Source organism: Cimex lectularius, unplaced genomic scaffold (genome assembly GCF_000648675.2).
Source record: "Cimex lectularius strain Harlan isolate CLEC.00 unplaced genomic scaffold, Clec_2.1 scaffold247, whole genome shotgun sequence".
NCBI classification, from domain to species: Eukaryota; Metazoa; Arthropoda; class Insecta; order Hemiptera; family Cimicidae; genus Cimex; species Cimex lectularius.
Window position 1 is genome coordinate 252,794 of NW_019393016.1, and position 27,879 is coordinate 280,672.

General features: G+C 31.7%; 1 protein-coding gene across 5 annotated transcripts in view; it reads left to right on the forward strand.

Annotated features, from left to right (window-relative positions):
- Nucleotides 1–27,879, forward strand: part of LOC106669009 (neuromedin-K receptor-like) — a 101,264-nt gene that overhangs the window by 36,323 nt on the left and 37,062 nt on the right. For 2 of the 5 annotated variants that reach the window (XM_014398252.2, XM_014398254.2), the window contains exons 1-2: nucleotides 22,856–23,061; nucleotides 26,704–27,006. In XM_014398252.2, the coding sequence (XP_014253738.1) occupies nucleotides 26,767–27,006 (240 nt within the window). In that variant the 5' untranslated portion in view covers nucleotides 22,856–23,061; nucleotides 26,704–26,766. Of the gene's footprint in view, nucleotides 1–12,474; nucleotides 12,560–22,855; nucleotides 23,062–24,743; nucleotides 24,858–26,703; nucleotides 27,007–27,879 lie in introns of those variants that run through there. The other 3 variants (XM_014398253.2, XM_024229808.1, XM_024229807.1) reach the window with 3 other exon arrangements.

Below are 27,879 nucleotides of genomic sequence, written 5' to 3' on the forward strand. Positions count from 1 at the left end.
ACCTGCTACTCAAATCATTAAGAAATTAGCAAACTCATCTATTATTAGAGGTTTTTTAAATGATGCAATCATGATTTTTATAAATATTAGAAATTGATATTATTAAACTTTTTTTTATCTGAAATAGCTAATCCGACATACGTTTTTCCTCTCGTCAACACATTTGAATCGAAATGTAATCTTATCATTTTATTCCCTTAAATCGTATAAAAGCCGCTATATCCGCCTTAAGATTTGCATAGTCCATTCAATACGCATCCAAAGGACCGGAAATTCGAAGCCAAGATTCATGGTCTATATGTGTAAAGTAGCAACCTATCGCAGAATTTATTGCAGACCGTTAGAAATACGAGAATATATTTTTGATTCAATCTTGACTCCATAAATTTTACATTTTTATAGTTTTACTAACAAAAGTTATTTACGACGGTTCGGTTTTACAGTGAAACTATTGTATTTTATATCCTCATGAAAAAAGGTTCTCTTTTCTTTTTGATAATTTTAGTTTACTTTTCTTTTCGCTACATTCAACATCATCAAATACTGCAAATATGACAATTTTTTAACAGTAATATACGAACAAAAAATTGCAAAATTGCCGATTTTCTTGCATGACGAATATATTTAAGATAGCTTTTCATCTTAATTTCAACAAATACTAAAAATGAGTGAACAAAGGTTTAACAATACAGATGTATAGAGAATAAATGGCTCTGATTGTTCAGTACCGACAAGATTGCTGACAAAACGAAAAACTGTTAAGTGATTCCGAATGTGCTTTATTCAAGGACTATCAATCCTGCAATGAATTGAAGGAGATAAATGAGATTTGAACGTTGTAGCTGTACTGTCCTGCTTTTGATTCGGATGTGAAGAATAGCTAAATGCAATCAGTTGTATTAATTTGAACGGTTGAGTAAATACAACACTCTGGTTTTACATTTATACTTCATTTTAACGGATTTATTTAAAAAAACGTTCTCTACGTAGATTTCGTTAGGATATTTTTCACTATTTTATTAGCCTATTTTTAAAATTAAAAAATTTTCAAAATAAATATTTTGGTCAATCAAGTTCTTTCTAATATTTTAATTTGGTGGTAAAATATTTGATAAAATATTTATAATGGTAAATATTTGGGCCATGTCTCTGGTCCTTCTTCAAACCTGTTCTTTCAGTTGAAAAAAAAAATAAATAAAATGGATCGCGATTGAAATATATGGCAGAAAAAATAATTGGTGTTTTAAATTCACTAATTTCGTGGTCCGCTTGACCAATTAATACATTACAATTAATTAAGGTTTTTTAGTTGAGAAAAAAGTCAATGGCACGAGCGGGATTCGAACCCACGATCTTCGGCTTGATACGCCCCTGCTCTACCACTTGAGCTATCGTGATCCGAGTGGATCGAGGTCACGATAGCTCAAGTGGTAGAGCAGCGGCGTATCAAGCCGAAGATCGTGGGTTCGAATCCCGCTCGTGCCATTGACTTTTTTTCTCAACTAAAAAACCTTAATGAATTGGTGTTTTAGTTCAATAAACCATCATCCTCGATTATAATAAAAAAATTGTTTCGTTTTACATTCACGGATTAATTAAAGTCCCAAACAATATAATTACTTTTCTGTGAAATATAATTTAAAGCCAATTTTACCTCATAATATTACTATTATTATTATTGTTATTGTAATAAGAAAAGCAAAATATATCTTTTATTAAATATATACAGGTAATATCTCAAGTTGTAGACAATAACAAAATTGACGCTTCATTGGAAGCGACGATCTCCTGGGCATCTGGCTTGAGGAGATACTAACGACCAATCCGCATAATGGGGGTAATGAACTGTCCTGAGGTATAGATCCCTAGGGTCAGCACAATGGCGAGTGAAACCATTCAGTGTGAATGTCCAAGTCCAATAACAAAATTAGAGATATATGAATTGCAACTACTTCACAACTAATATCATTCGACATAACAAACCCATAGCCATTGATTCTAGTAAAACAATGGGCACAGTACATCATTAATTACGCAAAACCAGTGAATACGAATATGCACAACCTATAGAACAGACGAAGACAGAACAAAACTATTTAAATTTCATGAGCAAATATACACACTAAAAGTTTAACTATCCTAGATGTATAGATAACACATCTTCAACCAAGCTCATAGTGAAATATATTTCAGAAATTAGGGGAAACCACATCACACACACACACACACACACATCTGCTGATGACAAACAAACTACCATTACTAGACGTTAACCACAAACGTCATAGTCCACATACTGGCAGACGTAAACTCTTTATAAAAGACATACAATTTACTCCTGGAATATAGAAGAACAGCGTTATAAATTTCCTAGATCTAACTGTCCTTAAACTTACAATAAGGAACAATTCATTATACAGAAAATCAACAGCGACAGACAGCATTCAAAATGTATGCACTGAAGTACATAACAGACTGAATCAATCCCACTAACCCCCGAATACAAGTACGAAAAAGAAATAAAAAGAATACAAACCAGGTCACTCAATAACGGCTACCACACAGACACTGTCAACAAAAGAATAAACAAAACTCACACACAAAATCAAAATAACACCACAAAAACATGCACTAAATAGACCACAAGCACATCCATAGAGATAGACAAGTACAGCCTTCTTTAAGAAATTGGCGTAAAACAGCACTTAAAATCACTTGGACAAAACTACTAAGGAAAAACATCAACAAGATCGACCCATTGGGAAAAAAAACTGAAAATACACATTAACATGAGAATGTGAAGACTAACACATCTAATATCTAATAATCTCATCTAATAACACTAACAAATAAAATACAGAAAGAAAGAATATATAAGACCATAGGATCAACTACGGAAAATAGAATTACGCGACTCACCTAATAGATAGCAATCACAAACCATCGGCGATACAAACGGATATAAAACTACTTCACAACGCACAAATAGGACAAACATCAACATTCTTGGAAATTTAGAAATACACAAACATAACACATTTAACAAGCTCATATACATCGTTTACACATTTCAAAACATTTATAATAATAATGAAAAAACCCGACGACCACAAAGACCTGGCCTTGGTCCTAAATAGAAAGTGAATTTCCAGTAAGTACTGAGCATATTCGAAAATCGTGAAAATATAGAAAGATAACTCAATTAACAATATTACACAAACATCGTTTACACCATTCATAATTTACAAAAGAGACTTGACATAATATAATCACACAAACACACTAAACAATTTCGGACAAAAATGATCAGTACAGCATTGTACAGCAAAATAAAAAATAAAATAATCCTGGGTTTATTTCTTTGTCTTTTCATTCATATTTATCTTGTAATATATCATTATTATTATACGACACTATTACTGCGTACTGAGAAGTCAAATTTGCCTTCTGTTTCAAGTTAGTACATTCCTTCCGAAACAAAGTGAATCAGGGGATGGTGGCAAATAAACGGGGCGTAAACCAACAGTACAAAGTACATAAGGAAGATTGGGATAGAACAGAAAATACAGTCAGCGATTTGATCGTTATGAAAATCTATTTTGAAACAACGCATTTTACCAAAAAATGATCTGTAGTTATTCATTGCATATTATTGTTAATTTCAAAAATCCTGTAGGAAATTAAAGACAAACGTGAATAATTTACTTTTCAATTTAAAAATAAATAAACAGCGAGAACAGACGTAAAGGAATGAACATTAATAACATGACAATTAATTAAGGTTTTTAGTTGAGATAAAAAAGTCAATGGCACGAGCGGGATTCGAACCCACATCTTCGGCTTGATACGATCCACTCAAAAAATGGCCAAAAGGAGGGAAAATTCAAAAGGTGCGGTTGAGATGGGAAGTTGGTGTCCGAGTGGATCGAGGCCACGAAAGCTCAAGTGGTAGAGCAGCGGCGTATCAAGCTGAAGATCGTGGGTTCGAATCCCGCTCGTGCCATTGACTTTTTTTATCTCAATTAAAAGCCTTAATTAATTGCAATATATTAATTGGTCAAGCGGACCACGAAACTGGTGAATTTAATGATTTAGAATGAAGTATACTTCACTAAAGCTTTCTGTGGCCATTTCGTTTGTCGTCGAGAGTCCAATCCGATTACACGACATTTGAAAAATGACAAAAAGGAGGGAAAATTCAAAATGTGTGGTTGAGATGGGAAGTTGGTGTCCGAGGGGATCGAGGTCTCGAAAGCTCAAGTGGTAGAGCAGCGGCGTATGAAGCCGAAGATCGTGGGTTCGAATCCCGCTCGTGCCATTGACTTTTTTTATCTCAACTAAAAACCTTAATTAATTTCAATATATTAATTGGTAAAGCGGACCACGAAATTTGTGAAATTAATAACATGGTGAAATGTTGGAACATCATTCCAATCTATTCACATTTCATTTTAAAATTATCACCATGAAACTCGATACTGGGATTCCTAGATTTGTTTCCCTGCAAACCGTTCAGCCAATTACACCATCGAAGAAATTTTGCACTATCCACATAAATTTATATAACATAAATTTTTCTATAATTAATATAGTTCTGGAGAATCAAACATATTTATAATAAGAAGAATATAAATTTATATATTAATAAATATTTCGGATACACCATTCAATTTTCAGGAAATAATTTAAATTTTTGATGAAATTATCCCTTCGACTTCATTCAAATCATTTCTAATTAAATCGAAATTTTTTAAATATGCCCTCAAATATTATAGCCAGTTGGCATGACATACGGGTTATAAGTTATAAGATAGTGTTCTTTCCGAACACTATCCCTGTGTTACAATCATGTTCTCAACATTTTGCTCTAATTTCGAATAAATCCTTTTGAACCCAGAGTACAAAGCTTAATGTCAATAATGTTCAATACATTATTCCCCAGTGAAGCATAAATGTTGCCTTGCTGTACACGTTTTACAGTTGACCTCTCACAGTGTGAAAACGCAATAGGCGATGACAAAATGTCGAAACGAGTTTTATAGAAACTGCGATGATATGAAGACTAAAATCGATACCGACTAAAATACATTAACTTTTACCTACGCCGACGATACAGCTATCCTTTCTACCGTTACTGCCACCCCTTCATCATAATTCTAATATATTGGCACTCGATTTGAAATTACTTTTCGGGAGTTACCCTGATTTAACTTTAGCTCATCAAAGAATCACTTTATCAAAATTATCGAAATTTAATATTACTTTTTAATTGCGCAATTATATCTGCAATTAATTTCGTACCACTTATTGTTGACCTTTCAAGCTCCAAACTGAAACTTATTCGCCCATCGTAGTTTTCCAAGGTTTTTCACCTACCGCATCTCGGTTTACATTAAAAGGAATAGGTTTGCTGTAGTTGAAATAATTCTCTGAATAGTTGGGAAACTTGTAATAACAATTTTCAAAGAATTTCAAACAGCCTGTGATGAATTATTAATTTGCTAATTTCAAGCAAAAGTTTCGAATTGTTAAATTAGTTGTATTGTGACAGTTATGAATTCCACTTTTAAATTTAAATTAAACCCCACCTTTTGAATTTGAGATGGGAGGTCGGTGTCCGAGTGGATCGAACTCACGATGGCTCAAGTGGTGGCGTATAGCCGAAGGTCGTGGGTTCGAATCCCGCTTGTGTCACTGAATTTTTTATCTCAACCAAAACCTTAATTAAAGATTAATAAATTGAAAAGAATTTATTTGCTCAAGCGAACCACGAAACCTAATAAATGTAATAAGAAAAATGAAGTATACTTCAATAAAGCTTTCCGTGGCCATTTCATTTGTCACCGAGAATCAAACAGATTACACGACATTTGTAAAATGGCAAAAAGGAGGGAAAATTCAAAAGGTGGGGTTGAGATTTGAAGTTAGTGTCAGACTGGATCGAGGTCTCGATAGCTCAAGTGGTACAGCAGCGGCGTATCAAGCCGAAGATCGTGGGTTCGAAACGCGCTTGTGGCACTGATTATTTAAAATTTAAAGTTCATCTGACTTTTAACATCTGTATAGGTAAATAAAATGGTTATTGTTTTCAATAAATAGATTTTGTAGAACAGCGTTTACTAATCGTTTTACGTAAGGTTTTGGTTGCAATGAAAAAGTTAGTGTCATGAGCGGGAATAATTTCAGCCAAAACCTTACGTAAAAATATTAATTAATTGAAAGAAGTAATTTGGTCAATAGACCACTTAAAATAATGAATTATTTATTATGACTGAGAATCTACGCCTATGTGGTAATCATTTAATTAATCACTTAGAAACAAAATTTCAAAAAAGTTTCATGAATGTCTGTGCATATAAAATTTTTTTACATATTCTAACATTTCTTCGTTGTATGTTGAATGCATTTGTTAAAGAAGGAAATAAATAATAGGAAAAATGGTTTAATTAGGCAAGCATGATAATCTTCAAGGCAGGAACATCATCATTCGATCAAACCCAAAATACTGTAATGCAGTTCATAATTTTCACAACAGTGTACATTTACCTGATGGACATAAATCAAGTTAGATTTGATCGCTGTATCGCGAGTATATGACATTAAGATAATTTATCACGTGTATTATCCATGCTAAACATGCCATATGATCTTATGATCCTTTCAGACGTCCCCATTACCATTATTAATCCCGTGTTTTGTGGAATTTTCCGAGAATGTGAAATTTGTAATAGTAACGTACTATAGCATTATTTTCAATGAATTCACTATTTTTCGTGGTCCGCTTGACCAATTAATATCATTCAATTAATTAAGGTTTTTAGTTGAGATAGAAAAGTCAGTGTCACGAGCAGGATTCGAACCCACGACCTTCGGCTAAACGCCGCTGCTCTACCACTTGAACTATCGTGACCTCGATCCACTCGGACACTAACTTTCCATCTCAAATTCAAAAAGTGGGGTTTAATTTAAATTTAAAAGTGGAATTCATAACTGTCACAATACAACTAATTTAACAATTTGAAACTTTTGCTTGAAATTAGAAAATCAGTAATTCATCACAGGCTGACTTTTCAATGAAGTCACGATAGCTCAAGTGTGGTAGAGTAGCGGCGTAACAAGCCGAAGGTCGTGGGTTTGAATCTAGTTCGTGACACTGACTTTTTATCCCAACTAAAAACCTTTATTAATTGAATTATTTTCAATGTGTAAACCTATACCGCTGTCATTTAACGCGAGGATGAATAAGCTCACTTTTTTAACTAATTACAAACTTAATAACCAAGTAACCTAACATTTAACTAAATCATATTAAAATTTATTGTTTTGATGAATGTGTCAAAATGTTCGTAATATCCTTTCTTCATGAGGTCCTTCTCATCAGGTTGCCACTTGCAGGCCTTGCAGCAGGCACTTCCGTATCCAAGCATATGCAGTTGTTCTATTAGTGTATAGATAGAACACCCATATATTTTAGATGTTTTATGCTTTGTTCTACTGTGAAATTTGACGTGCAGGAGCATGATGAGGATTCCTTTAGATGAAAGCTGAAAAAATAGTTGTTGTTTGGTCCGTGTTCAGTTAAGATGTGAGTTAGTCGTACGCGTAGTTGGATGTGCTGCTGGAAACTATCGGCATCTTTGGGAAAGAACGTTTTTGTCTGCCTTCATTATTTGTACTTGAAAAAATATTTTCCATTCTTCTAATCTCTCTTCGAAAAACATATTTATAATTGATGACTTTGGAAGTTTGGTATATGCCAAATTTAAATTCTCGTCAGTAGGTAAATATAAGCTTGATCAGAAAATCAGTTTTTTTAAAAGGTTTTTCACATTTCGACCATTTTTTTCAAACCCTCTTTAACATATGAAACGATTGTATTTTAATTTTTTATAGAAATAATACAAAAACAATCGTAGCGAACGATTTTTTTCAAAAACAACAAATAGAAAAAAAAATCATTTTTTCTACAAAAATTAATTCTGAGATTAAAAGTACCTAATTTTGTCACAAATTCACAAAACTGTCAACTATTGTTAATGACGCTGTTGAAAGATAAAGCGAACAGGCAAATATGGACCGAAACACAGTCAGCTGAGAAGGGGTTAGAGTATTTGCCTGAATGCATCGAATAAAATAAAAATTTAGTGCATCGATTAAATAACATCATTGGCCATTAATGAAAAATAAAATAAAAAACATACAAATATTAAAGTAATCTGTCTTTGTAATAGAACCACATCTACCGAATTGAAATCAAATTTAAACATATTAGAAAAGATCAAACTTTTATATGAGAGAATACATTGAATCATCTGAAAAACATAAAAAATGAGTGATATTATACTCANTATATACATATTATGTAAGGCTAATTCATCAGCATGTGATTTAGAAGTAAATTATAGGGACTGGTTCTATCAATTGCAAAAGTTACTGATTGGTATAGACTGTAAAATTATGTGCCTTTACGACCCTGTACGTCTAAAACGCGAAAAAGAAAGTATTTTGTCGAAGTGGAAATATAATCTCTACTCAATAGACCTAGAAAAGGTGCTAAACTCAAAATTTAACCATTTTTATAGAAAAATCACTTCCTTGTACAAATGTGAAAACTATTTACAACTAAATTTGTCAATAAATAAGCAAGGATTACTTATACAATTAAGGTTGTTTAGTGCTAAGCAAATCAATTTTTTTGTAAATGGTCTCAAATATGTAATTGTCACACAATCAATGTGCTCTTTGTGTAAATGGTTTGAAGAGGAGAACGTGGAACATATATTTTTAAATTGTCCAATTTACGAACCGCAAAAATCCTTTTATTTAAAGAAGTACAAAGATACGTGTACAATTTAGAAAAACTTGAGTTCTCGCTAAAATTTGAAGCAAGAAATCAGGCAATAGATATGTGCAATTTTGTTTATGAAGCACATAAATTGAGAGCTTTTATTGTAAATGAATGATATTTTATTGTTGCGTCGTGTAATTATTGATTTTAAGTTAAGTGTCATGTAATTATTATTATTATTATTATCAGTTACTTTTGTAAATAGTGTCATGTCAATTTAAGTTGAAAGGTATCTTTAATGATGTATATATCTTTATTTTGCCATTTGGCTCCCCCCTGTAATAGCTATTGCTGAAATACAGTATTAATCTATCTATTTACCTATATCTATCTATATATCTATACATATATATATATTATTGGAACGATTTATTACAATAATTAAATGGTGGATTTTATGGACTATTTTGACGTGATTTATTGTAGTTCATGTAACTTGTTGCTTGAAACTTCAGGTTCACGCTTCTAATGAAAATCAAATTCTTGTCAAGTAATTCAAGCTATTTCCGTACTTGAGATGTGCCTGGTGGGTAATCGACTAATCATAATTTTTTCAGTCAGTGAAACTTCGTACAGTAATTTCTGATATATAACAAAGTTGCTAATTAGTTGTAAACGACAAGATTCAGATGAATTTTTATTATGTATAATAGTAATATTCAACTTTTCTCCAATCATCAACGAAAGCTTATTGAAATTTTTTGATTTAATGTTTTCGATGTTGTTAATTTGTTACTACGTTCCAAAGGAGAAGAGTAATGAAATGCGTACATTCTATATTTAAAAAAAATTAATTTCCACTCGTTCTCCTCATTCTGATTGTGAATGTATGTTCGTCCCGAGAATCCCCTACGTCACAAATCATCTCATTCAATAGGGTTTTTACCGTGTATTTGCAAAAGGGGGGAAAGAATTTTGCATGAGAACCATTTCTGACGAGGGGATTTTGATACAAGCGTTCAGTATTCAAACTGTGACATGTCTTGCGTAATGTACCGTGAATTTTTTTTTAAATGCCCCGTGATAAAAAGAAAATAATTACGTACTAAAAAATCGTGCAATGTGCAGAAAAGAGTTAACAAGAAAACGCGAAAAACAGACATCTGAAAAGGGTTTGGCAAAAGAGGAAATATGTACAGCAAAAATCAAACTATTTAAACAAAAATGGACATACAAAACATATTCCCTGCAACAAATATAATACATAGTCACGGCCTTTACAAAGACATTCAGTTATGGTATGGCAGGAAAGAACGTCCATGAACCGTACTGTATGAACCTACCGAAAACAATACTCAAAATAATGTTCATCAATCCATAATCTTAGATTGTTTAAATTCCTTCTACAGGTCAGATGTGCAATCCTAAGAAAGGACCACTTTTTATAGAGAAAAAATAGTTTACTTAATAAAAACTTATTATAACTTGATAATACTGTTATTCTTTTTTTTTTTAACAGGTTTTATTAATTATTTTTAAGTCATATTACCCACTCTATTCCACACTTGTTTACTTAAGGAAAACTAAATAAAAAGTAGAAAATATATAGAACGTTTTTTCCCTATAAAAGGAAGGTCAAATGTGTTGTAGGCAAAAGTAGGAATGAGAGAGAGAGAGAGAGAGAGAGAGAGAGAGTGAGAGAGAGTGAGAGAGAGAGAGTGAGTGAGACAGACGGAAAGACGGACAGATGGACAGAAGACGGACAGTAGACGGACAGAAAACGGTTGATGAATATGTATGAAAATATATACTTAATTATAGTAATTATATATTTATAGTTATATATTAGTATTAATAGGGGTGTGGGTGAAAAACTAAGAGTCCAAGGGATAAAGGCGAGGGTAATTTTTTTCTGATTTTTAGATTTATACGCTATCTGTTATCTATCCCTAAGATATGCGCTTAAGAAATAAAGAACGAAACAATTCCTTAAAATTATGTTAATTCTATTATCTGAGCGTCCAGGAAAATAGAACCTTTGTTTCCTGCAACCCAGGACACTACTTGACCCTCATCGTATTTCCTATTGGTACCTCATTTCACCCAAAATCCCATTGTGGCGCTAATATTTTTAACAGTTTTGATCTTATTTCTATCAGAGTAAAATTTAGTCGATAAATAATTATACATTCCCGAGATAATATGAAACGATAAACTATTCAGATCTATTTAATCTCGGTATGATCTGGAGAAAAAATTTTAATCCAGACCATACCAAGATACAAATTATTCGTGGGTAAAAAATAAGTGGGTACATCTAACCTTTAAAGATCTTTTTTATACCTAAATTGAAGCCGTTCTGTGGCTGGACCTTGATGGATAAACTATGATGGTCAATCCATGAACTTATTTACTTATAATATTAACTTTCTTTAATAAACAAATTTTAAACAAACCCAAGCTATAAAAAAACAGTAAGTCTTAAAACTCGTAACCGTCAAGGTGGTTATATAAATGAAATATTCATAATGAATTAACGTATGAAAAGTATATATGTACTACAAAAAGTGTAAATAAATAACATTTGTATATATTTAGCTAAGTGAACGTCTACATAATTACTCGATAAACTATAATTACTTACTTTAAATGTGTCCGGTTTAATAACATGAAATTATAATCCAATTTTATTAACTATATACAGAGGGCTCATAAATTGAGAATCCTCTTATCTAGCATGGTTATTAAAATAGTTTTTTTAAAGCAAATCATTGGCTTAGCGACTTAAAATGAGGTTTTGCTAAGTTATGAAGAGTTTAAATGAAGCTGCAAAACGGTTTTTAGTTCGATGTGCAAATATCTTATTCATACATATTTCCTTTTATTCTTAAAATATGTTGGAAAATTGACAAAGTTGATTAAAATATGTTGGAAAATTGACTAATTTGATTAAACTATAACCTCCTTGATACAGTTTTCTTCTTCCCGACGATCTGCCTACGTTGATATTATCCGTTTCGGCCCTACGCCAACTCCATGTGTGTTGTTTTATCACTCTTGTATATATTTTATAAGTTTCTATGTTAGAAATCTACCTTTGAAGATGACGAAATACCGATACGCGTTTGGCACACGAATACCCCAAAGGTAGGCAGATCAAAATGTTCGGAGACACCGTATGGTTCAGGTTCATTTTTAAAAAGGAATTCGTTTGTACAATACAATGTAGCAATAATATGCTGTGTTTAGCAACAATATCAATAATAACTTCGTATATTATGATGCAACAATATAACTGCGGCAACTAATAAAAAGTACAGTCTGCTTGTTCTAGCACTTCATTAATGAAATGTAGCTGTAAAGTTTAGAATAAGACGAAGATCCAGTTAAACGTCAAAACGTTCGGGAAATGAGCACGAGCGGGCGACCCTTAGACAGACAGTAGTCGTAAAGCTTAAAAAACATACTTCGTATTGTGATTGCGTCAAAGGAAACAATTGTTGCCTTCCTGTTTTTTTTAAGCCACGTTGAAAACGGAAAATTCAAAAATAAACAAAGCCATTGCGAAAAGTCGAGAATCGTACTGTCAGCGATAACTTATCGCGTTTCGAAATTTCACGATACGAGTTGTTACAGGCTGTCAGACTGCCTGTCTGTCACAGGTCATTGATATCGTTGAAATTTCCGAAGGACCCCGGCCATTTACAGAATAACGGGAGAAGCAATACCGTTAGGATGTAAATTAATCGAGAGACGGATTTGACTTATATCGTAAGCCAATATTACTATTTGGTATTAATAATTATATTATTTTAACTTATGTCCAAAACCAACTCTACATTATTAAATTTACGACTTTTCATTAACTGTTTATATATAATTAATTATTTATTAACAATTGAGCGTTTGCCAACTTATTTTTTATTATTAAATCCTGGTCGAACTAAGTAATGGAATACAGAAACTCAGACGTTGAAAAGATTTAAGCACAATAAATTCATACTAGTAATACGCTAGTTCGATAACTATGTTTTGTACAAATACAAACATAATACAAAAAATGTTTGAAAATTTGAATAGTGTAATTCAAACTTGATTATGAATTTTTGTAGTTTTGACATTATAGAACTCTGTCGAGTTACAGTTATCTTCTCGGCGTATCTCAATACCTAGGTGTAGCATATCAAACACACTGAACTTGGTTTCTAAGACCATAGTAAACTAGGTCACTTAAACTAAGTTGACACAAATTATGCGAAACTTAAGCGTATATCGTTGAATACACTCATTCAAATAAAGTACTGTTTCCTATAGATCATCGATGATATTCTACCTTTATCCAATACAACCTACAATAAAGACACTTGTAACTTATTGAAGTAAGATGTGGCTGAGCCAACAAAGTAAGTTAAAATATTTCAAAAAGTAGAGAGTCTCGTATTTTCTGGACCTCAAACAAACCCTGAATATAATGATTGCCTTTCAAATGATTTCGATTTTTCTCAAAAATCACGATAATAGTGACAAAAACGACGGTACTTTTCTACAGGAATAATTTTACGGGATCAAAAAATTCTACTGGGCAATCAATTCTTATCTCTCTGACGTATAATGGGATAAATTCTAAACCTTGTTGGTACACGCTACAAGACAAGAATTGTTAGTTTTATAACGGTTGCAATAACGGCGGATTTGGATAAGCCAAGGGTCTTATGCATATTAAAATAGACTTAAAAAATGTCCGACTAAAAAAAATAAAAAAAATCGTTTGCTACGAAATTTCGAATTTAAGTAGCGTAAAGCTACTCTAATTTGACATGTTTTATACGGATTTGTTTTTTCAACAAAATTGTTTTTGGGTCTTTTTACTGAAAGAGTCCTTTGAATTCTGAAACGTTTTATATCATAACTAATTTAAAATCTTGAATATTATTTTTTTAGTGTGCCCAAAAAATGAATCGCCTGATGTATACTTTGAAATACGCAACATTGACAGTAAAACAGATTTATATTAATTTAATAGCTTAAAATATTAGAGTCTTGGTCTATAAAGTTCCTTTGGAACGAAAACTAGGGCACGTTGGAAAACTTTTCGACTTAGTATTACCAAAACAATCCATCAAAATTGGTGATCCCACGATTCACTATGAAAAAAGGGTCGACAAGGTAGTTTAAACGTCATTTTTTTAACAATACCAACAATCATGCCATTCATTTAGCACAAATAAGTATGTAATAATAACAAAATTAAACGGACACTTGTGTTATTATTACAGTCACAATGCTTTGTCACAACAGGGGATGAAGACAGTTGCTTCTGTCACAGAAATGATAAATGTTGGAGTGACTGTGTCAATCTTTTAAAAAAGGTAGTTCCTACTCACCGTTAGTTGTTTTCAACGATCGGATTTCAAGCTTAAAGCTCATCATCATCACTTCCTTAAATTAATGAACACTTGCCTAAATCAAAAATTTTTCGGAACTTAAGAGCTATATAAAAAAACTAAACATAATTTAAATTTAAATAAAACAGTGTTACGTAGTTTCAATAAAGGAAGGGAACTAGATTGGTTTGAGAAATCTAAAATTAAAAAATGTAAAATGAAATATGAAGATAAATGCATTAATAATATAATAGATATTATGTAATTTTATCATTTTTACTAATTTATTATAATGTATCTTTTTATTTTTAGCTTTTATTAATTAATTAAAAGTAAATAAATAAAAATCAATTAATTAATTTCAAAAATTGAACTAAATAATAAAAATAAATATAAATAAATCGCTAATTTATAATTATTTTCTTACAGTATTTATTAATATAATATTTAATTGTGTTATAATTCCCGCTTTTTGCGTGCTGATAATTGCGCGCCAATTGGAGCGTTCAGTCTTGCAGTTCATTTCGTGAGACGTGGCTGTAAACACCTTCAAGATGATGAGTTTTTGTATGAGTTTGTATTTTTAGGGATGGTTAATCTGGAATGTTGAAAATAACTAACTGTGAGTAGGAACTATTTTTTTAAAAAGGTAGCTTCTGCCTTCAACAATATTTTTCTAATTGGCAGGCATGCGTACTATTTCGCATTGCGGGTGCCTATGGTACATGTAGTGTTAGTATAGTAAACATGTAAGCCCTATTCTGAGGGCTGTGGGTTCTTTGTCGGCACTTGTAAATTGATAAACATAACATAATACAGATAATAGCACATTAAATTGATGTTATTTGTAGTCGAATCACCTATTGATTTCTTTTATCACATTTTTTATCAATTATGCTTTTATCGTCTATAAGCTTAAACACCGTAGCCAAGACATGATATCTGAATAAAAATTATATTACAGTACATTAAAGCGATTAAATGATCGACCACGTTTATTTGAACATTTATCAAAATAAATAAAATTGTTTAACGGTTTTATTACTCGGTTTATTTTTACACCATTTGTCGCCATGTTTCGACATCATTGAACAACATGTTTACGTTTATACCTTCACCCTTCAAGTTGTTATGAAAGGTGCAAAAGTTTCCCTCTATAAAACAAATTTTACGATATGTTTACAATAAATAAGATTAAAATTTATATTAGTTGTTAATTTACAATAGACATGCTGTAATCAATTTGATCGGAATACGCCAACATGAACAAATAAAGTTTTGATTCTTAAAATATTACCTGTAATTATTAAAATTCGTGGCCAAAAACATGATGGGTGTTGAATACATTAACGTAATCTATGTTGTGTTCATTTGCGGAATATCTTGCCAATATTTGAGGATAAACAATTATCTTTAAACAATTAAACATTAATTTCAAGTAAAAGAGTAATTATAAAAGATTTACTCTTAAAACGCGTCATAGATGGAAAATAATTCACATTATCTGACCAACTTAGGCACATATTTTGGCAACATAAGTTCAAATATGATAAATTTAATTCAAATGTCCTCTACGTACAAAGCAAATTTATTTTAGAACAGAAATTTGTCACGTTTACAAGTATTTAATTGCTTAGTACAAAGAGAAAATTAGTGAGAGAGAGAGAGAGAGAGAGAGAGAGAGATCTTTCTTATATTGCAAAAATGTTTAAAGTTGAATGATGGTTCATTTTGTAAAAAGTTGTCAGTGCATTATAATCGTGCATACAAAAATTAACTACCAAGTTTTCATAGCACTTAGTTAAATATTAAACTTTTTTTATTTCATACCAGAATTTGTCAATTAGTTTGTTTAATCCAAGGAAATTAATGGCAGCTTTGCTTTTGCGCGCTATGCAAAAAGTCATAAAATCAAGCTTACATGACCGCGTACAATGTAGGCTGCACATTTATATTACCGAATTAGAATCTCAAGAAATTATCAAAGAGTCCGCAATATTAGATCTAAGCCCTACCAGAAGGCTTTTAATTAATTGAACGCTGTTAAGTCTGGGATAATAACAACTAATTATCTCGGAGGAGTAATCATGGCTTGTAATCCTGCAATTAAAACGCACTCAATATTTATCAAACACGGAAATTAAAAAATTTGTTAAATCTGTCGTGTAATAAATGCGGAAGAAAGAATTAATATTAAAGTTGAGTGAATGATCGTTGACACCAATTTTATTTTAATACAAACAAATGACTAATAAACACATGGTTTTGAAGTAGTGAGTTCATCAGAATTTACATATTCTTGATTTGATCCTAATCCAAAAAATTAGAATTTTTTTTATATTTACCAAAACATTTCATTAAAAATATTTGTTTTAACAACCCCGCATATTTACGATTTTTAAACTTAGAATGAATGTAATAGGAAATGAGTGATCATTCGGGGCCACCAATCGTCAATATATATATTTTTTATGGTGATAAATTGTATACTCACCTCAGACTTGTTCTATCCAGTGAGCACTCCCATTACTTTTTATTCTTTCATTTTTATTTTTCCCATCATTCCAGAACTCGTTTTTATTTAGACAGATAGATTACCTTTCTTCATTTACATTTCTGACATATATTTACAATTTGTTTACAAATTATATAAGCATGTAAACAGACAATGGTCATAGTTGTTTGTCGAGTTTTCATTTTATCAAGTTTGTAAATTAATAAAGAACTATAATTGTTTTTGTTGTGATTGCTAGTAGTATTTTTAGTTTTAACTATGTGTGATTTGATTAATATATAAGATTTTTAATTAAAATGGTGAACTAAATATTTCTTCTATTTGAGGGCTTGAGTATGTATCGCACTAGCGGACTCCATTTGGTATCCCATCGGCAGTTCACAATTTTTTCCTTACTCAACCAAATGCTCCTTGCTCTTAGAACGTGGAAGTTTCCACCTATTTTTCAAGTTCATATATTTTAATCCTGTTCCGAATCCATACATTATTCCGATCCATGGTCTTCATGGAATCCTCCCGTTTCCCTTCTAACTAAATTATCAAACTCATGCTATTTGCGACATCAGTTAATTAACCTCTATAATTTACAGTCCTACTAACTCGGATAATCTCTTGTAATACGAAATCCCTTGGCTTATAAGAAACTCTGTCATGCATTGCGTAAATCTGCTAGAGTTATTACAACCTTTTTTTATTTAGTTCAGATATACGCGTAATGTGTACCCCTACAGTGGTATGACTGTTCTAAATAAAACAATTTTGTGCTTTCGTCCTTTCTTTTACGTTTATACCTCCAAATTCCGGAACAAAACATACTATCGTGTTTGTCTCTTTTATGAACTAAGTTAACATAAAAATAGTTTAAGGACAATGTTAGACTAAATCTGACTTATCAACGATATCAAGTTAACAATGCACCTATCTCTAATCATTCAATAAAATTGCAGGTTTTTCAATTCTATAAAAACTTATTTATCTCCCATCGGCCCAATAATTTTATTTATGTTAGTTGATAAAATCAAACTCATACATTAACTTAAGGTTAGCTGAGAAGAAGTAAAATTTTTTATTGTTATTTTATAATCAAAAACCACGTACACTTTAAGAGATTTGGTTTAAAGAATTAATGATTTTCAATCAAATCATGATGATTAAATTAAGTTTTGTTTTGTTTTTTCAACATAAAGTAATCAATTACCAAATTAATGTGATATTTTGATTTCTGATAATCGAGCCATCAAACAATATCAATACGATAGAATGTAACTATGTAGCAAGACAGTAAATGGTTTTATTTTATGTTTTAACCTATTAGTACAACAAATATACAGTTAATTAAAAAAGTAAATTGTCAGATAAATAAATAAAAAGGTAAATAAATCATCAAGTTATAGTCGAAGTGCCTCTGTCAGACAGAGAAGAGCTTTATGTCAGCGTTGCCGCCTAGGTCTGGGTGACTCTAAACCGTGCTTTGAAAAGTTGAACATTATTTTGAAGAAAGTTCTTGAATGAAGACTTAAAAAATATGTTCAAACATTTAGTATATATGAATTTAAAAACATATACATAAACTCTGACTAATGTCATACTGTGAATAATGCTCAATATGTCTGTACTTTTGCATTGTTTTATAGACTTTACCCGATGTGTGTTAGTACAACATACTGCTCTATTTCAGGATCGTATCATCGTATCGCTAACCAGCAATCCGTCAAGTTGGAAATAACTTGTTGCCTCGTGTTAGTTGGTTAACAGCGGCACAATCTGTCTTTGTTCTGTTTCAATGGTAATAAAATACAATTTCATCCTGAATATGTAATTATTTTTGACGCATACATGTGTTGGTTGATTGAAATAATAGAATAAATAAACATAATTTGATTCTTTTTGAGATTAAGAGAAGCCCCTGGTTATTTCTACTTATTTCATAACTGTCCCATAAGGTTGGCCCGTAATGTGTTTCAAACATTTGAACGCTCTTTATGATACAAAAATATGTATCATAAATTTCGTTTGAAAAAAGCAGTTAATTTAAAAAAATTCTAATAATAAAATTTTTTAGCTTTGCGCTTTCAATAGCAATCTCTTTTTTTAAACCATAATCAATTATTAAACTATTTATGCACCTAAAATTGCAAGAATCCTCTAAATTTGTTTGTTTCAATTGAAGCTGTACCACTTTTGTACATTTCCTTGTAAAAAAAGGCTTAAGTTAAGATCCTTATTTTCTTATTTATTGTGTTATATTTTTCATATTCTTTTTAAACATTTTCAATCCTTTGATTTGCATTTTGGTTCCCCCGAAATTTTTCGAGAAGTTTTTATTCTATATCAGCCAGATTGGCTTCTCTATAATTTAACTTTTCTTTTAGGACATTGACTAATCTTATTAATTTACCATTGCTTTCCAATTCATCGGGAGTTTTGTCCTTATTTTCTACAGGTTTCGCTGATCCATGTGATTGTTCTTCTGAGTAAAATTGATTCAAAATTAAATAACGTCTAGAATCGAGATATTGCGAAGCATCTTCGTCTTGCAGTGACACCTTTAAATTTTTAAATTGTCCTTCATATGAAATACTATCGACACAATGCTTCATTGTTTGTTTGCGAGTAGTTTTCAAGAATTTTTAGTGTTTTTTATGATGAAGGAATTGACGCCTCCTATGCTTTTGCCTTTTCTGAAATTTCTGTTAGCGAATGAGTATTCACTACGTTTTTAATGTGAATCTGTTGAGATTTCGTATCTTTTGTTTCGGTACTATTTTTATTTGACGTTTTCGTGTCGGAAATATTTGAAATTGATTGCTTGTAAGGATTGGAGTATTCGCAGTAATTTGGATACGTGACACTTTCCTCAGGTCCCTGTTAGCAATTTGTGCAGGTCGCTTTCTCCCGAAAACATCTGTAAGATCATGTTCGTTTAAGATACTAACTTCACAATCCGTTTCTTGTTGTTCTTCGACCATTTTTGAATTGCAATAAACAGAGAAACTCAGAATGTTCAGAGAATTTAAAAGCAAAATTCTCCCTTATACTTTTTCCAATGTTCCAAAGCCATAAACGGCCACAAACCTAAACAAAAACAAATTTTTGCATGCCTTTATATACTAAACATCAACGAGTTTCTTTAGCCAATAATAGCTGTCTTTTTCTTTTTAAAGTAAACTTTATTTCATAACCAATTAACACTTTCCAACAATCACTGGAATAATGTACTCTCAACAACTTAAGTTTTACAAGTAAAATATTCTATTAAATATTATTACTCGTTGAATTCAAATACCTGAGGGGCTCAGAATGCTTGTCAACGTAATCCAGGTTATTCCCATTTGCGGAAAAATTTGACAATTGAAGATTACACACATTTATTGGAATAAACAAAATCTAAATCTGATCAGGCTATCTTACTGGCAAAGAGTTACTCTCCCCAGCTTGGGTCTCAGAAGGAAAATAACGTTTTATTACCGAAATGAAAAAATACAATATGCAGGAATACAAGGAGTTGAACCCATATTTTAACAATAAATTATACAGAAAAGTGCAAAGCCCACACTTCTAGCCTTGTATTTTAGTACGTGGTTATTTTTCAGGATACATTTTTGCCTTACGTTGTACGTTTTAAAGCAAATGTTCGTCCAGAAATACCACAATAGTTAAAGCAAAAAAAAAGGCAGCAATAGTTAGATAGATAAGAGATAGATAGAGGGACATAAAGAGGGTGAGAAAGTATTAACGTGAAAACGAAATTCTCCACTTCTTTTTCTGTGTACTTAACAATGCGCTGCTTTTCAAGTTCATTCTGAATGAGTTGATAATTTCATTTGCCACGTATTCGTGTGTCGTTCGTGTTATTAGAATACTTGACTTAATTTACTCTGTTTCTCCTCGGAAATGGTACAGAAGCTCCTTGTTCTCTTCGCTTATACCGTCCTGCAAAACAGGATACGTAATGGTTGTCAACCTTCCGCACATATATTAACATAATAATAATAATAATAATACATTAATATGTTTATTTTTTCAATTGCTATATTTTTGAACAAGAGTTCTATCCAATCACAAAATTTCTTATTATTTGTACTTTATTTCTCAAACAATTAGCACAACCTTTATCAAACAGTAAATAAATAGCATTATTTTTTTTTAAATAAAATATATATATCAGATTAAAATGGAATAATGAGTTTCATGGTCAATTTCAAATTCTTTTTATGACCGTTTAAATTTCTAAGTCAAGTACTTTTCTTTTTGCGTTAATTTTTAAATACTGTTTATATTTAAAACGCCCTTTCCTTATTTATTTCCATTCACTTCTTTAATCACATTTTACTTATCAGTTCTTTGAAATAATGATAATAATAAATGTATTTTTTACCAAATGTGTTGATACCAATAATAACCACTATTATTAATTTTTAACAAAAGTTCGGCTTTGTAAACATAAAATTTGCTGCAGAATTATCGCTAAATTTATAATACCACAATTTTACTTTGCTTCCTGGCCCACACAATTTGTAACGAATAATTTATTAAACCATATTTTGTCTGTGTATGCTGTAATTAGAGCTATGTANATATATATAATACAGCTTATATATATATAATACAATTGCATATTCCTAGGCAAATTTTATTTTGACATTTCTGTATATTTGAAGAATATTGGGAATTTCAAACATTTTGATTACTTTAGAAAGTTAAAATAAATTAAACTAATAAAAACATGAGAGTCGGGAAAAAATAGTATTATAAAATTGGACCCGGATATCAGTGAACATTCCAGGAATAAAGACGTTAACACACTGGCGCATAAGCGCATCGCACACACCCTTGAAAAATTCGGCATCTTATTTTATGTCCCTACTTACAAATCGTGTAGGTGTTGTTTGTTAGCTTTCCTAAAACATTATTTATTACGGATAAGTGGCCAAACTTGAATGACAAAACTAGTCTGTCTCACTCCTGTTTCCTTTGATAAAAAAATACCAAAAATGGAAACTTCGACATCTTATAAAATAGCATGTTGGTTTTTCCGAAATGAAAAATTTATGTCAGGCGAGATTCGAACCCACGACTTTCATCTAAATACTGCTGCTCAACCACTTGAGCTATCGTGACTTCGATCCACTCGGAAACCAAGCCGAAGGTCGTGAGTTCGAATCCCGCTCGTGTCAATGACTTTCCATTTCAACCAATGCCTTACGTGAATTAATTAATTGAAAGAAGTTATTTGGACAATCGGACCACGAAATATAATCGATTTAATAATTAAAACGAAGTATAACATTACCAACTTTAATTCAGATCATGAACCGAATGACAATTTAAATTTTATGATTTTTGTTGAAAGATTTTTATGTTATATTTCCTTTGAAAATTAATATTTACTAGACCACAGAAGAAAAATTTATTGAACACATTAAACGTAAATTAATAGCATAACACATATAATATTAGTTAGCTTTTCAGTTCATTTTTCAGAATTAGAAGTTTAATGTAAAATATATTTATTGAAACAAATATACAATTTCGCAAAAAAATTACAACCCTATAAAATACGAGTGTTTTTTAATTTGCTGAGCAGAAACTATGGTTTTATGTGTAATATTGCAGTAAAGCTCGACCAATATTTTGTTACATGCCGAACAAAACATTCTTCTGTTCAAATAGATTGAGCCTTGAAACAAAATTTTTTCCTGTCAATAACCGACTATAGGCTATTTCTGAGTTAGTCTATTTTCAGTGTAGTGTGATTTACCAGGGTTTTTTCTTGAGATTCTTTATGCTCAAGTCATTCCTTTATTTATTCCGCCTACAACTATACAACTTCACGTTTCACGGTTAAACAGATGCGTTAATATTTTAGGTCGCGGGTTCTTCAAATCCACGCAGAGTGAGAGTGACTCGTCAATCCTGAGCTCTTCTATTCCTAGAAAGATAGATACATAAACAGTCCATACATCATACTTTCTTTCAAAGAAAATTGTTTATATTTTTTGTTTTAAAACTTGAAAAAAAGAGAAATTATTTAGAAAATGTATAAATTTTGAGAGCTTGTAAAGTGATTAGCCACTCTCTCAATTAGAACAAAGAAGCAAAACAAAAGAGGAGGTAGGGGAAAATTAGCACTTTCTAAATTCGTCTTCGTTCTGAAAGGTTAGTCGAGCCGTTCAACTTGATCCGTGTGCTCTTACGAAAACTTTGTTCCGTCGGAAAAACCATGTGGTTCAACACGGGTGAATTTCCCAAAAAGCCCGTTTTAAACGGAAAATTGATTTTTACGTCTATTGGTTCCTAAGAAAAAGTGGAAAAACTTCTCAGGTCATTCTAGTCGAAAAGGGCATTTGATCTTTAGAAGTATACCTTAGAAGGTAAACTTACAATCGTACGATTTTACAAAGTACAAGTTTAGCTGTTTTGTTTTTATGTAAATTTACTTTATTATTGTACTTGTTTAACCCATTGGTTTATATTTGTGAATAGAATTTATAATTGATAAGGTTTTTAAAATAGCAACTATTGTTTCACTGTACTGATGAATGCCCCCCCTCAAAGTAACTGAGTATTTCTTTAAATTAATTCGCAGAACAGTGTAAAAATAACATTTTTTTGTGATTTTCTTAGTTTATTGTCATTTTAAAAACAAAAGTTACAAAAAACTAGAAATTTACAATGTAGCAAATAAGAAATATTTATGCAGAATCTCGAATCTATTCAAAAATAATTAATATTTGGATACCTATGAAAAATTGTAATATGACCTGACAAAAAAATTTTGACAGTTCACCATTTACATGGAAAAGGCCTTAACCCGTATTGTATAATTGTTTATCATTTTGCACATTATGTACTTTTATTAAAATAATTATGTATTTATTAATTATACATCGGTTGTTTTTATTGAAATTTTCGATTTCATTTGGAGTCATAGATTTTGGAGGAGAAGTTAAGGGTAAAGTACACTTCACTGAAGCTTTCAGTGGCCATTTTATTTGTCGCCGAGAATCCAATCCGATTTCACGACATTTGAAAAATGGCAAAAAGGATGAAAAATTCAAAAGGTGGGGTTCAGATGGGATGTTAGTGCCCGAGGGGATCGAAGTCACGATGGCTCAAGTGGTAGAGTAGCGGCGTATCAAGTCGAAGGTCGAGAGTTCGAATCCCGCTCGCGACACTGACTTTTTTATCTCAACTTAAAACCTTAATTAATTAAGGGTAAAGGTTCATTTCAAATAGCGTATGTGATCTGAGAGGGTTTTATTTTATTTTATTTTTATTTTTATTTTTTTGTTGGACAGTATCTATTTTGTGTTCAGAGACAAGAAAGCTTAATAAATTAATATTTTGTGTTCATTTTCTTCAGTAAATTATGAGAATTTTAGAATTTTTCGTTAAAAGTTGTTCTTGCAGTATTGTAGATGGTGTGTGATTTTATGGAACTCAAACAACCAGTTTTTTAATTTATAAGATATTTCATTACCTCATCGTTACCGCAGCCACCTCCACCTTCCCGTGTTCTGAAAGAATGTGATTCTTCTTACATTCTTCCATAAACGGGGGACCTATTTTACTGTATGTTTCTTTCCGTATTTTTTTCATATATATCAAATCTTATTTAATACGATCCTGCATTATGCACGTTTTCTTATCTTTTGTAATAAGAATTCTCTTAGCTTCTATGTAACTTTAATATAATAATTTTATTTTTGCATTGCCTTTTTCCTAAATGATGAAATATCATAAATTCTCTTTCCTGGTAAAACAAAAAGGAGATTCCTTTAATCTACGACCTGGTCCCTGATGCCGGATATTTTTTATACTCCTCTGTCTCGCACTCTCTCTCTCTCTCCCTCTTTCTCTCTCTCTCTCTCTCTCTCTCTCTCTCTCTCTCTCTCTCTCTCACTCACTCACTCACGTTCTTTACCTCTTCCTCTACCTCCGGTCTTTCTCTTATTTTCCTCTCTTTGTTACATAAGGTTGAAACAGCTGAGATAAGAAGATATTTCATTAATTTTCTGCAAAGGTTGTGTTGATCAACTTAATTAAGCGTTAAGCAGCGCTGAAAGGGAAAACTTCTTATGTACAGTCCGATTAAGCACTACACACTTTTGTTAGATCGTGAAAGGTAATAGGCGGAAAAATTGGTTGGACTGCGCTAATTAGAAGGGTAATATTTCTTTTCATTTTAATGGACGCCAAAAATATAGTCTGCTCAAAAATTAATATGGATGTTAGCAATTTTGCAGTATTTACTTTCGCTAGCATTATTATTAAAAATGATTTAAAATGTAATCAAAATTATTACGTTTTTTGCTGAACAGAAATTAATTAAGGGATTTTGAAAAATAACAAAATAAAAGGTTTTAATTCGATAATTTTGTTTACTGGACACAATAATTTTTTTAATAATTATTTAAATAATTAATATATTATATTAATTGTTAATAATTATTAAATTTTTTAAATAATTTATTAAATAATTATAATTTTTAAATTATTTTAAATAATTTTAAATAATTAATTATATTATTAAAGGTGTGCACCTGATAGGCATAACGTAGTCATGTTATAAGGGATTTCACGTCATAGATGCTGTAGCACTGCAGTCAGTTGTTTCAGGTCAACTGGCTGCGGATTGTGAGTGAACAGCCTTCTCTGCAACACATCCCACATGTGTTCAAAGAAATTGTCGTCTGGAGACAATGGGGGAAGTGGCAAATGGGAAATTTCCAGGTTTTGAAACATTGATGAACAACTCCGCCTCTATGAGGTCTGGCATTGTCACCTAAAAATGGAAAATCCCTGCCAGTGAGATTCCAGGTTTGAGGGAAGTATTCCTCGATAACTTATTGAATATAACGGACTGCGGTGAGGTTGCCTTCCGCAATACGGAGTCCAGTTCGTCCTGCAGTGTAAATCCCAGCCTAGGCCATTGCACCGCACTGAATAGAGCACCAATTGGGGAATTGTGCACATCCCCCGGTCTCGGCTCCTGCTATCACTATACAGTTAGAAACGCGACTCATCAGTAAACATAACACCTTTCCAATTGTTCTCTTCTAGCCGCTCGCTGCACCATATTCTTCTGAGTTTCTGATGGCGGGATGTTCCTGCACGTCATCTCCAAGGGGGCATACGATGTGAGGCCAACTTCCCACAAACGATTCTTAATCGTAATCGACAAAGGCCTTGCCAAAACATCTTGACTTCATTTAGGATCTGGCGGGGACTATAGATAGGGTATTAATGACCTTCCTTAGCGTCGTAATGATCGACTACCAGGCCTCCAATAGGCAATTCTAGTCTCTCAGAATCGGGTCTAAGCCCGGGAGACCACGCTCTGAGACCGAAAACCTGCCTCTGCGATATCCATTTGCCAGTGACCTCGATGGTTCATTCTCACAATAATATTGCGAATTTCTGATCTAAGATGATGTCTTACCATGCTTAAAGAGAATACAACTGGACTAAAAAGGATAAAAGACGAGAAAAGTTGTTTGTTTACAAAATGAGTTATCTTCATTTTTAATATTCTTAAATAAATCCGTAATTGAAAATTATGATTAACATTTGTTTGTTTTTGGCTTGTATTTTCTGTTTTGTTTTATCCAACAAACAAAATTATATCGTTAATTTAATTAAAATTAATAGAATAAGAGTAAATTACAAATATCCCGATTGATTTTTGAGCAGTTTATTAAAAAATTGTACAAATGAATTTTTTAATTACGTTAATGAAAATAAAATGACTAATTACTTGCAAATTACATTTGTTTTTCAATAAGGTAAAGACATTTCTACAAAAAAATAAATATTTTCTTTTATAGAAAGAGAGCAACGTTAAACAAGTTTCAGTGCAGATAAACATTTTTTTTTCTTGAATTGGTTTCATTTATACTAAAAAAAAATTTAAATATAAAAAATGAAGTTCAGTTTTAGTCCCTTTTGAATTTTGATCTTAATGGCCAAGTTTATTATCAACAGATAAAAAACAAACGTTTAATCTGGTTTAGGTGAGGGTCGAGAGAGAGATAAGCGTCCTGTTATCTCCCGAGGTGGAGGTGTGATGGGAAAAAATGAACATCTCGAACGAGACTCTCCCCCTGGATGAGGAGCTGCTGTACGACGTGCCTGTGTCCTTAATCGTGTTTCTTTCTTTCTGCTACGGTTCCATATCCGTTGCTGCAGTCGTCGGCAATGGCCTGGTCATCTGGGTCATAGTTACAAGCAGGAGGATGAGAAATGTCACCAACTACTACATCGCAAATCTCGCACTTGCTGATATCGCCATCGGCCTCTTTGCCATCCCTTTCGAGGTAAGTTTTTAAACTTTCTAATTGAACAAATACGAACGATAATTTTTTGCATAGTGCTCAAGTAATGTTCTACACTTGATTTATTTGAAAAGATAATACAAAAGAGCAAGAAAGATATTTACATATCAGTCAAATAGACGTCAGTAGGTACCATGCTTCTAGGTTGTGTATTCCACAACCTTAAACAGTCTTAAAATGTTGCTAAAAATGCTACCACGTTATCATTTATTAGCTGTTGATTTAAGCAATGGATTGTTAACTTTTCGCTCACACGACAAACCTGAAAAAAGAAATTTCATCAGAGATTATCGAAAATTACAGTGTCCTGACTACACGGATTACAGTTATCCAAATCTCTTTTAATACGCGTGTATAAATAAACTAAGTCCGTTTGTTTGCATGAACTTACTGATCCATTAAAAAAATATTGGTTTTATCAACACCCAGGAGTGAAATAAAATATCATTGATTTAAAGTACCGCATAAGAAAGAGAGAAAACAGTAAAAATTTAGTATTATTAAAAATTAGTATTGCCTTCGATAGTTCTTCAATTTATAATGGGTTTTGGGCATGGATTTGTACAAATGAAAAGACATCCTTTAAAAATCATTTTCAGACATGCAAAGCTTGTTTGTACTCATTGATGAAGAACAAGAAGTACAAATGTTTCATTTTGTAGTATTAAATTGTTCAACTCTCGTCCACGTTTTGAAGATTTGATGTTAAGCTCTTCCATACGACTGAAATGTCTTTGCTTTACAATTACAATAAATTTTAAAACAGTACACGATGAAATGTGCGCGCTGTCATTGCAGAAACATTTTTCGAAATTTTATGTTTTTATGAGTTCATAGGTTATAAATATTTATCCA